Source organism: Mustela lutreola, chromosome 6 (assembly GCF_030435805.1).
Source record: "Mustela lutreola isolate mMusLut2 chromosome 6, mMusLut2.pri, whole genome shotgun sequence".
NCBI lineage: Eukaryota > Metazoa > Chordata > Mammalia > Carnivora > Mustelidae > Mustela > Mustela lutreola.
This window is the reverse complement of record NC_081295.1, coordinates 119,919,878-119,937,899: the sequence shown is the minus strand read 5'-3', so window position 1 is coordinate 119,937,899 and position 18,022 is coordinate 119,919,878. Positions and strand designations below refer to the sequence as shown.

The 18,022-nt window shown below is 54.7% G+C and overlaps 1 protein-coding gene across 3 annotated transcripts in view; it reads left to right on the top strand.

Moving 5' to 3' along the window:
* ITPR3 (inositol 1,4,5-trisphosphate receptor type 3) overlaps window positions 1-18,022 on the top strand; it is a 66,839-nt gene that overhangs the window by 15,822 nt on the left and 32,995 nt on the right. For all 3 annotated transcript variants that reach the window (XM_059178610.1, XM_059178608.1, XM_059178611.1), the window contains exons 2-9: window positions 210-280; window positions 11,278-11,399; window positions 13,352-13,438; window positions 14,056-14,214; window positions 14,393-14,491; window positions 14,819-14,902; window positions 17,003-17,149; window positions 17,364-17,459. In XM_059178610.1, the coding sequence (XP_059034593.1) occupies window positions 210-280; window positions 11,278-11,399; window positions 13,352-13,438; window positions 14,056-14,214; window positions 14,393-14,491; window positions 14,819-14,902; window positions 17,003-17,149; window positions 17,364-17,459 (865 nt within the window). The remainder of the gene's footprint in view (window positions 1-209; window positions 281-11,277; window positions 11,400-13,351; window positions 13,439-14,055; window positions 14,215-14,392; window positions 14,492-14,818; window positions 14,903-17,002; window positions 17,150-17,363; window positions 17,460-18,022) is intronic.

Sequence of the window (18,022 nt, the reverse complement as noted above, 5' to 3'; positions counted from 1 at the left end):
GTGTGTCTCTGGGCTTTTCCTAGGACTCCCCCATCTGTTTTAACAGTGGTGCCAGGAAAGGGAAAGACTTGAGGGGTTGGGAGTTGGACAGTGATGGAGAGGGGTTTTTGGGGAGGCCTCCCTGGTGCCCTGAATCCCTTGCCCCTAAGGAGGGACACCTGGGGAGATGGTCTCTCCTCTCCCCCTGACTGGGCTACCTTTTCACCCAGGTTGGTGGATGACCGCTGTGTGGTGGAGCCCGCGGCGGGGGACCTGGACAACCCACCTAAGAAGTTCCGAGGTAAGACCCCCACCTCCACACCAGCCTTCCTCCCAGGCTGCAGAGTCCTGGACCAGGGACAGAACCCATTTGATCCCGTCCAGTGCCCATGGGCTGGGTCAGATGAGGCACTGCCTGGCAGTCCTCACACTACTGTAGTCAGTGGGAACCCCCCCATTGGCTTCCACTGCCATCTTGGCACAGATGGCCTCTGCCTTCATTTTCTGGAGGCTGCCTCCACTCTGAGGAGCACACCCACTTTTGGCTGGGAGCCTTTCGCCCCCACAACTCCCCACCAGCCACAAGGCCTTCTCTGTCTGCACAATGGGGCATTTTCGGAGGGCGCAGGGGAGGGAGAATTTTCTCAGGCTTTGGGAGGTCCCGGGGGTCGGGGGGAGAGCTCTTCCATGTGCTCCCATAAGGGTGGTATGGGGATTGGAACCCGTGATCCCTGTCCCACTGTGTCCCCAGGCCCAGGCTGTGGATGACTCCAGCCCTAGGAGAGTTGGTGGAGCCCCGGCCTGGCTCTGCCCCTCAGCCCCACCCTGCAGGCACAGGGGCGCCCAGGGAATTAAATGCTCTCCCGCTGTCACTGTGCCCAGCTGAGGCAAGGTGTTATTGTTGTGATGCCCTGCGAAGCCGAGACAGACAATCAGACAGATCCCGGGTGTGGTGGGCAGGGTGGGAGCAGGCAGGAACATGCCAGGCAGCTGCCGCCTTGTCTGCCCACGGGGCTGCTCCTCTGGGGAGAGATTAGCCGGGATTGTCCTTGAGGGGGGATGCTGGGAGGGAAGCGGGGTTTAAGATAATCCTGTGGCATCCCCAGCCTTCGTCGGTCTGCCGGGGCCTTGTCTATCCATGGGAGGCTGGAGGAGATGGAGGGGGGCCCCCCAGCCCGCAGAGGGGCCCCACACCTGTTGTTCTGCTTCTGTCATGGGCTCTGCTTGGGGGTCTTAGGTCGGGCCTTGCCCCTGGACTTCCCTCCCTTACCACCGTGGACCCCTCAGCCCTGCCATTGGGCCCTGCTGCCTCTCTCACCTCCATTCTGGTTGTTTTGTTCACTGTTTTCTGTGTGGTGTCTGCCACAGAGTGGGGGTCTGCTACACAGCTGAGGAATAAAGGCAGGCATCGGCCCCTCCTCAGGCTTCCTCCCGCCCCTGCTGCCTCTCTCAGGCCTGGCTCCTCTAGTTCCATTGATGTGACCTGTCCCAGAGTCCCTCAGTCAGACCCAGCCTCCAAGGCATTGGGCCCAGGCTTTAGGGGTTTCAGGGCACTCGTGCGGGCCTCCCGCTTGTTGGCCCAGGTCTGATTGCTCTCCGGGTCCTGAAGGTGGAGACAGTGCATGGGCCTCTCCTGGAGCCCGAAGTAGGAGAGCTTTGAGGCTCCTGAGGGAGGGGCCTCCCTGCGCCCAGCCAACTCAGAGAGCTTCCAGCCTGCTCCCTGCCCTTCTGCCCCAGGTCCTGGCCTGTGGTGTCTGGGGGAGGCAGGCAGGGGCCCCTCTGAACTTCCTGGGGCCCTATTTAGACCTGAGAAGAGCCGGCCTTCTGGGCCAGGATGAGGTCTCTGTGCAGCCCAGGGGTTGGTGGGTACAGCCGGAGTATTAGAATTTGGGACAAAGAGACATGGCCTCCAACTTCTTCATTTTGAGGCAGAGGAGAAAAAGAAAAGCAGAGTTTGGCCTCTTGCCTGGGAGTCCCAGTTCTCTCCTGTAAATACCCTGGCACCGGAAGGAGGTCCCGGCAAGGGCACGGCGGCCGTGGGAGGCATGTCAGAAGTGGGCTAGAAGTTATCAGGGATGGCTGTGTCCTAAGGGCCCCCGAGTGCTGTCCTGCCATCCTTGGGTGGGCCCAGCTATTGCTGCGAACCCTGGTCTCTCCCTCTCTCCCCCTGCAGCTTGGTTGTTCTCACCCGCTGACGCTGGAGACCCCCAGGCTGAGCTGGCAAAGCCCGGGGATGCTCCCAGCCAACCTATAAGCCCCTGATTGGCTTCTCGTTTGTGGTTTCAGCTCTAGCCATCCTCTAAGGCCATTCCAAGCCCCGACATGTTCTGGGAATTCTTTCCAGAGTGTGCAGGGCCTGGGGAGGCCCAGGCTACTGGTTCCCCAATGCGTGGGATAACCCAGTTCAGCCCACCATCTCTAACCTCTGCTTCACCATAGGAATCTTGGGGTTATGGCTGCTCTGAGTTATGAGCTGCTGGTCAGGCCCTGAAGTCTGGGCATGTTCCCTCCCATGAGCCCTTTTTCTATCTCCTCTTCCATGCGGAGCCCGGGGAAACGCAGTGAAGGGCTTGGACAGCTTTCGCCTCCTAGTCAACCTTACTCCCAGCTACAGCGACCCCAGGAGTGTATGCAGGGGCCAGACTGGTGTGGGGGAGGGACAGTGCCGGGGAAGGAGGCCAGTCAGGAGGCTGGGTGCCCTCACCTCCCCCAAGCCTGTGCTTCTGCTCTATCTGCCCCACTTTCCGAGCCCCGTTTATGTATTTATTTTTTTGTTATGATTAAGACATATTTTAACTCTACACAGAAGTAAAGAGAGCTCTGTCAAAATCCTTTTTGCCATGTTCATTTCAAACCTTGTCATTTTTTTAAAAAGATTTTATTTATTTCCCTTAGTGAGAGATAGAGAGCCCGCAGGTGCAGGCACGGGGAGGAGCGGGGCGGGGGGGAGAGGGAGAGGGGCACCATCTCCAGCTGACCCTGCGCTGAGCCCAGAGCCTGATGTGGGGCTCAGTCCCACATCCCACCACCCTGAGATCATGACCTGAGACAAAACCAATAGTCCGATGCTCAACTGACCAAGTCACCCAGGCGCCCCCAGACCCTGTCTTTTTTAAAGCCTCTTATGCCTGTAGCGAAAGCCCTCTGGGTCTTCTCCCTGATCCTTTTCCTCTCCCTCCCTCTCCAGAGGCAAATCCTCATCAGAAATTTGTGTATATTTCAGGAGCCTTTTCTTATACTTTTGCTATTAATCCACAGGGCTATACTCACGAGTGATACAGGGTATTATTTCCTGTTTTTATAACCCCGTATATTAAAATCTTTCTGCACATTTTTCATTCTGCATCGTTTGTGAGATTTCTGCACATTGACACATGTGGGTCTAGTTCATCTCGTCGACTGCTATACAATATTCCATTGGGTGAATAAGCAGCAAGCCTTTTATCGGTTCTCCTGCTGATGGCCACTTAGGCCATCTCCAGCTTCTGGCCGTTGCCGGCCATGCTGTGGTGAGTGGTCCCATCCACGTCCTTGGGCTCCGGGCAAGAGTTTCCTGGGTGTGTTCCCAGGGAGGGGGAGTCCTGCTGCGAAGAAGCTCTTCTGAGCCTTCCCATGGGGCTGTGCGTGCTCACCCCCCACAGACTGTGGGTGTGTCCCCCCCCCACCGCTTCCACCTGCATTCTTGCCACACTTGGGTCTATCCCACTTAAATATCTTCCAGCCTGCTGGGTGTGAAATGGCATCTCACTGTGGTTTTAATTTGCATTCCTCTGAGGACTAGTGAGATGGAACATCTTTTCTATGTTTATTGGCCCCTTAAAATTTTGTTCTCCTCACCCCCCCAACCCTGTTTTATAAAAGTAATGCAAATACAGACTCGAGGTTCAAGGTGAAAGCCGTGGTGTCCCACCTCACACTCTCGGACCTTCTGTCCCCCCTTCCTGGGGGCAACCATATAGAAAAACAGACTGGGTAATTTATTCATATGATTAAAATATCAAAACATTGTACAGATAGGGGGACAGGGTCTGCTCCCACCTGCCTGGTCCCCCCACTCCCCTCCTCTATGATCATCCCTTCAGGAGACCACTTTCCTGAGCTCCTTATGCATCCTCCAGTGTTTGCAAATACAAACATATATTTGGAGTCCCTCCTCCTTGTCTTACACAAAGGTAGCATTCTCTATATATTCTTCTGTTTTTTGTTTTGTTTTGACTTTATAAATCTCACTACAGATCCTACTGGAGACCTTTTCATATTAGCATATAGAGATCTTGAACTCTGTTTTGTTTTTGTTTTTTTCATTTAGACACTATTTCTGTTCTGTGTCCTGGACAACTGTGTGAAAATAGTGTTTCTATAACTTAGTTGCTTTGAAACATTTAGGAAATATTTATTTATCTTTAAACTGTGGTAAAGATCTCTAACACAGAGTTTCCCATCTTTTTTTTTTTTTTTTAAGATTTTATTTATTTATTTGACAGAGAGAGATCACAAGTAGGCAGAGAGGCAGGCAGAGAGAGAGAGGAGGAAGCAGGCTCCCTGCTGAGCACAGAGCCCGATGAGGGACTCGATCCCAGGACCCTGAGATCATGACCTGAGCCGAAGGCAGCGGCTTAAGCCACTGAGCCACCCAGGCGCTCCCAGAGTTTCCCATCTTTAACCATTTTTAGGTGTATGGTTCGGGGCATTAAGCACATTGTCACCGATAGGCAGCCACCGGCACCATCCGCCGTGGAACTTTCGTCTTCCTACAACACTGAAACTCTAAACCCATTGAATAGTTACCACCGCAGCCCCACTCTCCAACCACCATGCTACTTTCACCTCGAACAATTTGACTGTTCTAAGTACCCACACGAGTGCAGTCATCCAGTATTTGTCCTTTTGTGACTGGCTTCTCTCACTTAGCATAATGGCCTCAAGGTTTACTCACATGTAGCACCTGTGGGAATTTCTGACCTCGCCCTCTTACGGCTGCAGAACATTCCATTATTTGGATCGGTTGGAATGTATTTAACCAGTCCCCTCTGATGGACACTTGAGCTCTTCCTAATCTCCATCTTTCCAGACAGTGCTGCAGTGAAGACCCTTGTCCCTTGACATTTTGAACAAACACAGGTGTGCTCCCGGAAGGTTAGACCAGCTGCTGGGGAAGGTTAGACCAGCGGCGAGGTTGCCCCAGGGAGCCGGTGGGGGGGGGTCAATGTCATAGGAGAAGGTGGTCCCTTCAAGCTCTTCATTGTTTGTTCTGTTTGCTCCCAGGTCTCACCCTGTGTTGCTTATTCCAGGAGAATTCAGCTCCCCTGGGCCACTCTTCTGCTTCCTCTGCCCTGTCCTCCTGAGGGCAGCCTATCTCGGGGGCAGCCTGTCTCGATTCTCTGTTGTCACCTGCTATAAACGTCGGGGAGAGGGGCATGGTTCCACCTTGGTTTCCCCAGCAGGCCAGCAGCCCCTGCACTGCCCCACGCCCCTTCCCTCTGCTGCCAGACGCACATTCAGTTTTACATCAAGACCGAATAACCTTGCCTTCTCTTCTGGAACCACAATGAAGTCTTTTATGTTTTGTTCAGTAGGTAGAGTCTAAATGTTGAAAATAATTAGAAGCAGATGTTTACACGATTTACGACAGAGCTTGGACATTACTGTGGCTGTAGAATTTTATTCCTGTGCTGCGTTCTCACCTCCAGTCCTGGGCACTGGTGTTTTTCAATCTCGATGGAGCAGCAGAACTATTTAGGGTTCAGGGTGCCTTTATATAAGCATATCACCTGCCCGCCCCCCCACCTCGCCTGGCCTTGCTCCAGCCTGCTGAATTGATGCAGAACCTAGGAGTTTGTATTTTTTTTTTTTTAAAAGATTGAATTAATTAATTTATTTTAAGGAGACAAGGGGTCCCCAGAGGGGGACAGGGAGAGGGAGAGGGCATCTCAAGCAGATCCCCCTGCCCCTGCTGAGCATGGAGCCTCACCGGGGGCTCCATCTCACGACCCTGAGATCATGACCTGAGCCAACTGAGCCACTCTGGTGCCCCAGGACTTTGTGTTTTTTATAGCTCCCCAGTGGCAGTGGCTTTTTGAACTGTTAGGAACTTTAGTTTCAGGGAATGTCGCTAGACTTTGTTTACTACGTGAATATCCTCTTGTCTGCCGCCCCACAGGCTCTGGACCCCCTTAGCCATGAGTGCATGTCCCCCAACACACACCGTCCTCACTGTTGGAAACCTCCCCGGACCCATACTTTTCTCTTGGCCTTTGCTGCTGCTGTTCCTGTGTGAGCCCGGTCTCTTGGTCACCTTCCATCTTTCTTCCTCCCATCCTGCCCTCCTGCCCTGGGGTTTGGGGAGAAGAAAGTTTCCAGCCCCTTCTGGGGTTCTGACAGTGCTGCCGTTAGGCCAACAGCCCCGTAAAAGCCTGGACGTGTGCCACAGATATTGGAGAGGACTCAAGTCATTTATTCATTCAACAAGCATTTCCTGACATGCACTCTGGACCAGGATCTAAGGGATGATCTGTGTGAGAGAGAAAAAGTAAAGTTTGACAAGTGCTAGGGAGTCCATTTCCCAGACAAAGACAGAAGAGTCAGGAGCCTGGAGAGATCACGTCTGGTTTCCTTCCCCCTCCTGGGACACTCCAGAACAGTGATTCATTCAGACAAGGGCTCTGACCCATTTGTGGCTGTGCGAAGTCCCTTTAGGGGGGCTCCCCCATCCTTTAAAGACCTGGACACAATGGAATCCGAATGCATCATGATAGTAGGGGTCGTTCCTGTTTCATTCATTCTTCCTTCAGCTCCTTCCTTCTTGGTAAATGCGTTTGATGATTTTTATTTATTTATTTATTTATAAAGATTTTATTTATTTATTTGACAGACAGAGATCACAAGTAGGCAGAGAGAGAGAGGAGGAAGCAGGCTCCCTGCTGAGCAGAGAGCCCAATGCGGAACTTGATCCCAGGATCCTGAGATCATGACCTGGGCTGAAGGTAGAGGCTTAACTCCCTGAGCCACCCAGGTGCCCCTTCGATGAGTATTAAATGTGGTTGTTGAAGCTTTCTCATTTATAGAGATTCCATTTGGTTCTTTTTCAGTCTGAGATGTTACTCTTTACAGTTTCCTCTTCTCTGCGGGGATCCTCGGGCTTTCGTGGATTTAAGCAGAGTAGGCATATCTGTTCTACTGACATCTGTGTCTGGAGTCTCTTCGAGTCTGTTTCTACTGTCTGTTTAGTGGGTTGGTTCTCTCTCACAACAGCTAGTTCTCGAGAGCTCCTGGCTGGCTTTGACTGTATGCTGGCCATTGCATCTGAAGAATTTGCTACAAGTGGTTATAGACCAGGAGGGAGGTACCTTCCTCCAGAGGGGGTTTACATATCCTATTACCAGACTCCTGGGACTCCGTCTGTCCAAGGCTGCCTGAGGCCAGGATCAGATTTGGGGTTTCCTGAACCATCCAGGGGATTCCAACAGGGTTCTAGTTCCTGGAAGGATCTGTTCTGTTTCGGGTTCAGCCTTCACTTGGGAGTATAACCCTTTGGGGTCCCAGCTTATTGAGTGGGGTGTCTCCTGTTAGACTCCTACCTTCCATGGGCCTGGGCTTGGATTTCTGCACCCCACCCCCTTCCCCTGATGAAGCCACCCACATAAAAAGCCTCTTTTCTGGAATCAGTGACTATTCTCAGGGTGAAAACTTGGGTGTCTCTATAGCTTTCTAACTTCCCTTTGATCCTCTTCTCGGGCCCAATAATTCTTCGCTCGTTTGTCAGCTCTTTCAGAAGTCTTAAAATAATACCCATTTGAAAAATCCGGTTGTGTTAGTTGTTTTCTGGTTGGATTGGTCCAAAAGATATTATAACCATGGTTCTCAGCCCCGTCAGAGCCTGCCCCGCTTACCAGGGGCGGAAGCCCCTCATGTTGTTTCATGAAATGGTGATCCAAAAATATCTTTCCTCGAGGAGTCAGTTCAGAAAAGCTTGAGGACCTCTGCTCTAGGGTGACCTGGGGCCACCTCTCTCTTTCCTTCTGTTCTCCTTTCTGGATTGGGAGTGGTGGGGTAAGGGGGAAGAGTGGAGGTGTAGGGAGACCAGAGAGTTCATGATCGCCAAGGCCTGTGGGCTCCAGGCTCACTCAGGTTCAGGGTCCTGGCCTGGCCCCTCCCGTCCCAGCTCGCCAGACCCAAAGTGACTGGCTGCTATCACTTCACTGCCCCCTCCACGTGGTGCCCTCTGGTCCTTCCCTCCACTTGCAGTGCCTTATCCTTTTCCTCTTTTCTCAGCTATAAATTCAGGTCCCATCTCATCCGCATGAAAGAGTCGTTTCTAGATTCATGCGTTCATCTGGCAGGTATTTGTTGAGCCCCAGGCTAGGCGCTGGCGACAAGGTGATGAGCTCCATGTGGCCCTGCCCACCTGCAGATTAGCCTGTCAGAACCAGAGCATGCTTTGATATTCTTAAGTAGAATTCAAAAGTAATACAACAGATGCATATCTATATTTATATCATATAAAATGGGGGGGCGGGGCCAGGGTCTGAGGGAGCCTGGAGCTGGCGGGGGTCAGGGAATGAGGCCAATATAATGTCCTAAGTGTGAGCAAAAAGAGACGTAAAAGGAAAGCGATTTCTAATGAAGTAATAGGCGCTTTAGAAGTCAATGTCGGGCACAACTAGAAGGCCCAAGGACGCAGTCAGAGCTTGCCTGTGAATCATGACTAGGGCAGCCACAAATGCAAGCATCTGGCATGGCCAGGAGTGATGCATTCTCTGAAACAGCCAAAAAGAAAAACAAACAGGGACGCCTGGGTGGCTCAGTTGGTTAAGCAGCTGCCTTCGGCTCAGGTCATGATCCCAGCGTCCTGGGATCGAGTCCCACATCGGGCTCCTTGCTCAGCAGGGAGCCTGCTTATCCCTCTGCCTCTGCCTGCCGTTCTGTCTGCCTGTGCTCACTCTCTCCCCCTCTCTCTCTCTGATAAATAAATAAAAATCTTTAAAAAAATAAAAAATATAAAAAAAAAAAAAAAAAAAAAAAAAAAAAAAGAAAAACAAACAAAAAAAACCACTCCTGGTAAAGTTTGAACAACACAAAGGACAACACAGATTCCCTCAGCTTATATCTGAGTTGCATTCTTGAAAAATTCACTGATTGCTGAAACCAGGCAAAAAATCCTTTGTGTTTTTGTGTGCCACTCTGGACCCAGAGCACTGCCCGCAGCAGTCCACCCACAAGTGTGTGGCAGAATGTTCTCGGCAGGAGTTGTGCTGGACGATCTTTTTTTTTTTTTTTTTTAAAGATTTTATTTATTTATTTGACAGAGATCACAAGTAGGCAGAGAGGCAGGCAGAGAGAGAGGAGGAAGCAGGCTCCCTGCTGAGCAGAGAGCCCGATGAGGGACTCGATCCCAGGACCCTGAGATCATGACCTGAGCCGAAGGAAGCGGCTTAACCCACTGAGCCACCCAGGCGCCCCTGTGCTGGACGATCTTTATGGTGCTGATGTCCAGCATCCCTGCCCTGCCCACTAAATGCAAGCTGTTACCTCTCTTGGGACCACCTCCTCCCCCCACTTTGCCAGACAATCCCTGGCTTGGGTCACTGCTCTGACTTTGGCTGGGAACTGGTGGCTTCTAACAAGGCAGTGAGATCGGTGTGGTAAGCTGGGGGTCTGGGGAGCCCTGAGAGCTCCAGCCCAGCCTGAAGAAGCAGGAAGACTTCTTGGAGGAGGTGACACCTGAGCTGCTTCTTGAGGGCTAAGCAGATCCTTGTAAAGACCTACTCTGTCCAACAAACTGAGTGCTTGTTTCTAGAAGCAGTGCCCGCTCCTGCTGGTGGTATCAAGGTGGACCAGGCAGGGCAGGCCTTGGTGACTCTACCCACTTATAGAACTGCTGTTTCCCCCTCTCCCTTTAAGGAAGTTCTGTCTTCTCTGAACTTCGATTCGCTCAGTCTCTTCCGGATGGCACCAGGGGGCTGCGTGTTAATGGACTAGTTAGAAAATCCAGTTTTGCTGCTGCTTCTGCTGCTGCTTCTTTTTAAATATTTATTTGAGACAGAGAGAGAGAGGGCACAAGTGGGGAGGAGGGTCAGAGGGAGAGGAAGAAGCAGACTCCTCGCTGAGCAGAGAGCCCAATGCGGGGCTCAATCCCTGGACCCTGAAATCATGACCTGAGCTGAAGGCAGGCGCTTCACTGACTGAGCCACCCAGGAGCACCCAGTTTTGCTTTTTAGTTTTTGGGGGTTGGATGACCAGCCTTGACTACAGTGGGCACCTAGCCTTCCTTTGGAGGGCAGATGAAAAGGACTTGAAGGAGGGACGCTCCAACACAGCCATCCCAGCTCCTGGGCGCCATGCCGCTGGAGCCTATGCAGTCATGGAGGCCCAGCCTGTAGTATGAGAGCATCTTAGAGGCCAGTCCCTTGTCCAGGCTGTGATTCCCTCCTGTGACAGGGAACCCACTGCCTGGGAGTGTAACCCATGCCACTGGCAACCCAGCCCAGCCACTGAGCCATCACTTGACCCTGACCCATAATCCTCCATCCCCTCCTGCCACACTTCAGAATAGGATTTTCCAACTCCTGCTTCTTTCAGATGAGTAGAAACATTGGCTCCCTCTCTGGAGTTTGGGCTTGCGAAAATCAAAGGTGTTTTGTCTGCTTTCCAAAATAAAAATCGGAACAGTGAACATGTTCATGGAGTTTTGAGTGGCTTGGTCTTAGGTCTAGTTCCCTGGAAGCAGAGCCTATGGAGGAGGGGTCTCAGGAGGAGAAAGTGAGGGAGCCTTCCTCATTTAGGGCCAGGGAAGTCCCAGACAAGGATGTGGTTCCAGGGCGATACTGCAGGGAGCTGGGGAATGACCAGACCCCCACACAGGTCACCTCCAGAGGCCCGATGATTCTGTGTCAGCAGCTCACAGTGAGCTGCTCTTGAGGGCGGGGGTCGGGGATGGCATGGGATATAACTTCCCAGGCATCTGTGGGCAAGATGGCAGTGAGTCAGAGAAGGATGTAGGTATTAGCTGTCAGCCACCAATGTCCACAAAAGTGGGCACAGAATGGGCATGGGGTCGGGACTCAAGGGCCTCTGATAAATCCGCCACAGGGAGGAGGGCATGTGTCTGCCTCCCAAGTGAGATCCTGCCCTCGCGCCTTCTCCACGTTCTTTGGGGTTCTTCCAACCACTACCTCTCTGCCCTAGTGGGGCAGGAGGGTAGGGAGGGATGGGTAGAGTGGAGGTGGGATTTGGGGGCCAGGTAGCAGGCCGAGCCCTGCATGAACTGATCTCCCCCTGCCCTTGCCCGCCCTCCCACAGACTGCCTCTTCAAGGTGTGTCCCATGAACCGCTACTCAGCCCAGAAGCAGTACTGGAAGGCCAAGCAGACCAAGCAGGACAAGGAGAAGATCGCCGACGTGGTGTTGCTCCAGAAGTTGCAGGTGGGTTTGCGCGCAGCAGAGCGCCTGTGCGCCTCAGGGAGCTGGGCACACGTGGATGTCAGGGGTTGGATGTTGTTCATCAGAGACAAAGGGGCCCGGTGGCTGAGTCCAGAAGCCCAGCATGCAAGAGAGTGGTATGCGTGGGTGCGAATGCGGTGAAAGAGGGGAAGTAGCGTGCCTTCCCAGTGATCCACTCGTCTGTATGACCCTTTGTGCCAGTTAGAAGGAGGTGCTCCTTCCTTCAGGCTGGCGTGGCCCTCTGCCCAGGACATATGGGTCAGTGAGTGAAAGGTGGATTAGATTTCAGCTCCCACCCAGCCCTTCAGCTGGACAGTGTGGTGCAGTGAACAACCTGTACAGCTGTACGGGAAGTTACCATTAGTTCCTGGTGATAGTGGCTCCAGGGAACCTGACTTGACAACCAGTCTTAACCACCTCCCTCATTTTATCGATTTGGATCCTGGGGCCCTTAGAGGGGGCTGGGCTGTCTATGCTCAACCAGAGACTTTGTGGTAGGCCCCAAATGGCTCCCAGGTCTCTGACCCACCTTGGGCTCGTTGGGCACATGGACAGTGCACCATGGAAGGGTTTGGTGGTTGCTCATGGGTCTCTTGGGGGCAGTGGCTCAGTGGACATCCTAGGTAGTGCTCTCTGGACAGACTCTCAGGGCCCCTAGCCCAGTCCCCATGAAAAAGCGAATAGGAGGCTTTGGCTGTGGTCAGCAGCTTCGAAGCCTGTTTCTGAGGTCCTCCCTCAGGCCTGGTGTGCCCCTCACTGTCATGGAGACTTGCTTCTCTGTGGGCCCCTTCCCTGAGGAGGTGGAAATGAAATGGGGAAGGATGGGCCTCACCCCACAGCTATGAACTGGGCTGGAAAGAGGGGGTTCAGGGGTGGGCTGCCAGAGCTCTGTCATAAATATCTCATCTTTCTTCCTGGGTTGGGTGCTGTCACCGGCATCCTTCCTGCGGCTGAACTGGGGATCTGGCCTGGGTATAGGGCATTTCCATGTGCATGTGCATGCACGCAGACACACACACACACACGCATGCACACACGCACGCATGCACACACACAGTCATGTCGTCACACACTGTAGGTTTGTGGGAAGTCACATGGTACACGGCCAGTTTCCCTCACAGCCACCCTTGCCCCCGCCTCAGTCATGAGGCCTAGAGAGTGGGGCTGAGGAGAAGCAAGGCACAGAGGGTCCAGTGCTTTCAGGGAAAGCTGATGGAGGAGACAGAGCCCTGTCTCCAGAAACCCCCAATCTGATGGAGGAGATAGAGTCAGTCTATCCTTAGGCAGCTTCCTGGTTAAAGTGAGAGAAGTGCCTAAAAAGGGTCCTAGTGGGAAGCCAACCAAATCCTGAGGGCCACTGGGGTTGGATCTGTCAGAGCTGGATGTGGCCCAATAGTGGGGGCTTCCAGGAGGCAGTGGCTAGGAGCACATACAGTTTTGGGAGGGAGGGTCACGGAGGAGAGGGGTGGAGGAGGAGGAGAAGAAGGAGGAGGAAGGAGCACTAGGCGCATCTGTCAGGGTTAGGGCTGGGGCAGGTGTCCCATGTTGGGGGCATCAGGACTCTGCTAAGATGGGGGCAGTGAGGTACAGCTTAGGTTGTCCGAGAGCATAGGGAGCTCCCGGGCCTGTTGGCCGGTACCCTCCAGAGGAGGTGGGGGGAGGGGGCAGGGGATCAGGATTCAGTTCCCCTGGGCTTCCTGCTGTCTGACTTCAGGCTGCCCCTCCACACTCTGAGGATCAGTCCCTTCTCAATAGAGGGAGGGAATGGGCCAGATTGTCTCTGGGGGGTCACTCTGGGTACAGTGCCAGGAGCTGTGCATGTGTGTGTTTGTGTTTATGTGCATCCGTGCACACATGTGTGTGCAGGTCGGGGATGTGGCCCAGCAGGAGCAGGCTTCTGAGCCTGCTGTCCACCTTTGCATGTGTCCAAGCAGCATGCGGCCCAGATGGAGCAGAAGCAGAACGACACAGAGAACAAGAAAGTGCATGGGGACGTGGTGAAGTACGGCAGCGTGATCCAGGTGAGACCGCATTGCCCCCTGGAGACACTGGGCTGGTGATGACATGCCCTGGGGCGGCGGTGGCTGACATGCCCTGGGGTGGCTGGTGGCTGACATGCCCTGGGGCGGCGGCGGGGAGTGCTGTGTCCCCAGCGGGTGGCCCCGGCACTGTCTCTGAGACTGCATATCGTGCCTCCTACCGCCTGGCCTGAGGAACTGTGCCCATGCGTGGCTTCTGTGCTCACCGGTCACCAGTGCAAATGCTGGAATCTGAGTTCCAGTCTTGGCTCTGGGAACTCGGGGGCAAGTTCCTTAACTTTCCAGTGCCTCTGTTTCCCCATCTGTAAAATCAGGCCGGTGATAGCGCTTCCCTTTTGGTCGTTGTAAGATTACATGAGCAAACACACAGAGTGTTTAGAAATGCTGGCTTCTTTTGTGATCACCCAGGTGCTGGACAGGGGGCGTGTGTTCGTGTGCGTGGCTGCATGTCTCTCAGTTTGGGTGTTTACGTCTGTGTATCTGACACCGTATGTGTGTCCAGCTGTGACCAATGTCCACTGGGTCCTAAGAGCCCCCCTCCCTGCGGGGCTGGCCTCCTGGGGCCCAGCACCCTCACTTGCACCCCGTCTGCCCTCCAGCTCCTGCATATGAAGAGCAACAAGTACCTGACCGTGAATAAGCGGCTGCCCGCGCTGCTGGAGAAGAACGCCATGCGCGTGACGCTGGATGCGACAGGCAATGAGGGCTCCTGGCTCTTCATCCAGCCCTTCTGGAAGCTGCGGAGCAATGGGGACAATGTAAGGACCGGCCAGGGCTGGAGGGGCCCGGTGGGAGATGCAGGCCACAGCTCCAGAGGGGCTTCTATGGGGCCTCCGATGGGGGGACTGGGGGAGGTTGTGCCCATTTCTCAGAGGGACAGACTGAGATCAGAGAGATGCCCTTCCCACCTGCCCCCTGTTGCTCCTGTGCCCATAGGTAGTGGTGGGGGACAAGGTGATCCTGAACCCTGTCAATGCCGGGCAGCCCCTGCATGCCAGCAGTTACGAGCTCAGTGACAACGTGGGCTGCAAGGAGGTGAGCGCTCGGGGGGGGGGGGGGGGGGGCCCTGAGGGCATAGACATCCCCTCCTCACCCTGCTCTCGGCCTCCAGTCCTGCCTTGGCCTCCTGCCGCTCCTCTGCCCCATTCTCCACCCTCCAGGCCAGCAGCCCCAGGGCAGCTGGGCTGGGACCTCAGGGTGGGGGGTGGACCCTGGCTGAGAGATAGCACTTGCTCCTTGTGCTCTGACGGGAGCTGGGCTGGTCCGCCCCCAACCCCCTCACCTCGGGCCTTTCTGCACCCCAGCCTCTACCTTCTGGGGATCCACCTGGTGTCAGTCAGCGTTCTCTCTGCCCTTCCTCAGGTCAACTCCGTGAACTGCAACACCAGCTGGAAGATCAACCTGTTCATGCAGTTCCGAGACCACCTGGAGGAGGTGTTGAAAGGGGTAAGAACTGCCGCCCCCCACCTCCCTCACCCCCGTTGCCACCTGCCGGGGCCCCCTTCCCCTACCTCCCCCTGCCCAGCTCTGCTCCTCGTCTGAGTCTCCTCCTCTGTGTGCCCCCTTCTCAGGCTCTGCACCCTCTTCAGCCTTCCTCCACCCCGCAGCACCCCAAACCCCGCTCCCCCAAGCTGGACCACCCCTTCTCTGTCTCTGGACTCAGAGCCTCCCTCTGCATCCTTTCTGGGTCCCTGCTAGCCTCCGTTTTTTTCTCTTGCTAAGGGTGTGCCAGAGGACTAGGGGTCCCCATCCCCTCACCATGGGGCCCAGATCCTTTGAGCACCCTATCCCCTCCCCAACGCTGGCTCTGTGGAGCCAGGCTAGGCACCCTGCCCTTTGCCCTGTGCCCTCTTAGGCAAGGGCCTGAGGTTGCTGAGTCAGGACCTGTGCCCTGGTTCCAGACCCGCTAGCATGGGTGCTGGGGCATAGGGGTTGGCAGGCGCCGAGGGGCTCAGCACCTCCCCCTCCCCCCTCTACCCATGCTCTGTCCAAATAACTTTCTTTTTTATTTTTTAAAAAGATTTTTATTTAAAGATTTTTTATTTGAGAGAGAGAGGAGCAAGAGAGGGGGAGGGTCAGAAGGAGAAGCAGACTCCCTGCCTAGCAGAGAGCCCCATGTGGGACTCAATCCCAGGACTCTAGGATCATGACCTGAGCCCAAGGCAGTCGCCTAACCACCTGAGCCACCCAGGCACCCCCAAAGGCCTTTCTCTCCCTCCCTTAAGCCTGTACATCATCCACATATCAACCAAGCCTCAGCCTGTGCGCCACCTCTTCCCAGAAGCCTTCTCTGATAACACATTCCTGCCCCCAAATCTGTGTGTGGCCTTTAGACAGTGAAGCATCACTGGGCTGAACCCCAGGGTTTCGGTGAACCGGTCACGGCTTGGATGTTGGAGGTCAGGCAGCCTAGTTCACAGAGCCCATCCCGTTTTTGGCTCTTGCCCTATACCGTGTGCATACAGAAGTCCTGACGTTCTGCCAAAGTAACGGGTTTAATCTGTGTATCTTCACCCGCTCGCTCCCTGGCGCGTTCACGCGCAGAGCTAGGTGCTGGGTAGGGAAGCCAGAGAATGTCATTAGGGACAGGAACAGGGGTGGCAGCCATGCCCTGAGAGCCTGCCGGTTGCAGGCCCGTTGCCAGAGGAAGTGTAGTGGAAAGGTGAGGGTTCCGAAGCTGCACCACAGGTTCACCACTAGCTGTGTGACCCTTGGCAGGACACTTACTTACCTTCTCTTCCTGAGTCTTTCCACCTGTAAAATGGGGATAATGATATAGGTACCCAGGCAGTTTGGGTGAGGATGGGGTGAGGAAGTCCCTGTAAAGGGCTCACACGGCAGCCGGCATGTGGGAAATGGGCAGGGTTACTTCATCATACAAATCATGGCCCTCACAATTTCTGCAAGGAGGTCCTAATATCCCCATTTTGCACGAGAGGAAACCGAGGCTCAGAGATCTTAAGGGATTTATCCAAGGTCACACAGCTTGGAAAGTAGAACTAGGGTCCAGACTTGATCTCTGTGTCCAGAGCTCTGGAGATGAATAGGCCACAGTCTCTGCACTCCAGCTGTTTCAGGCCCACGGGAGCAGAAGAAATGGGCAAGAATTACCCATATTCACCTAGGGGGGTGCAGCCGTGGGTCTGGGGGAACCCCAGGAGGTGATATCCCTCCAGCCTTAATAGAGAGGGTGACTCGAGATTGGCCCTTAGAGGTCAGGTGGGGTCCCCAGAGATACAAATCAGGGAAGGAGACAGTCAATGGTGGGCTTGACATAGGAAGCTGGGAAAGCTTCTGGATAAGAGCATGCCCTGCCCTGGAGGGTCTCAATCTGGGGTCTGGGCAGAGTGCCTGGCTGAGGGTCCGGCCCCTGGCCCTAGCCACCCTCCAGGGGGGCTCGGCCCGTGTTCGGCCCTTTGCTTGCTGGCTCTGCAAGGAGCACAAGGGCCGTGCCAGCTACGCCCACATCTGAGGTGGGGTGGGGAAGGGGGGGCTGGCCCCCAGGGAAGTCCTGGTTCAACCTGAGCCCATGGCCCATGGCTACAGGGAGATGTGGTGCGACTGTTCCACGCGGAGCAGGAGAAGTTCCTGACGTGCGACGAGTACAAGGGCAAGCTGCAGGTGTTTCTGCGTACCACACTGCGTCAGTCTGCCACCTCGGCCACCAGCTCCAATGCCCTCTGGGAAGTGGAGGTCAGAGCTTGCCTCTTACCCAGGACCCAGCCCTCCTCGCTAGCCGTGGGGCCCGCCCCTTTTCCCCCCAACACCCTGGAGGGTAGGACATGTAGAGCCCGGTGTGGGGGTCCGGGTGCCACTTACCCAGAGCTCTCCAGGCCTCCCTGCGGTCTGAGTACCCCTCCCTGGCCACCAGTCTCTCTTCCTTGCCTCACCCCTGTGCCCCCCCAAGGTGGTCCACCACGACCCCTGCCGTGGAGGAGCTGGCCACTGGAACGGCCTGTACCGCTTCAAGCACCTGGCCACGGGCAACTACTTGGCTGCCGAGGTGAGCGGGGTGGGAGAGGGCGCCTGGGAGCTCAGGCTGTGTGGGCACATGGGCGCATGTGAGCCTGGAAGTCGGGCTCATGTCTGCACACATGGACACACGTGTCTTTGGACCCTGGCTTAGCCGCACCCTTGGATTTAACAAATACTATCAAATAAGTGCTTGATGCAAATAAGTCCGTTGAATATTACTGTGCCTCTGTTCTGTGTCAGGAGCTCCTTTGGGCACTGGGGAGTCACCAGCAAGCCAGGTTCCCACCCCTCATATGACTTACAGTCCACATGTATGTCTGTCCATAATATGCAGGCTTGTGCATACTGGGGCGTTTGCATGTGTGTGTTTGTATGTGTGTGTTCTCATCTGTGGGTCCATGTAAAGGGCGAGAAGGGCAGGGCCTGGGAGCTCTCATTAGTGGCTTCCTCAGGAGTGATTTGGGCTTTAGCACTGGGGTGGGCATCTCCAGGAGGGTGAGGGACCATCTGCCCCAACATAGGGCCCTATGTGGACCTTGTTTTGGGGTGGGGGTCATGTGAGCATAGCTCCATATCCAGTAGCTGTGCCCA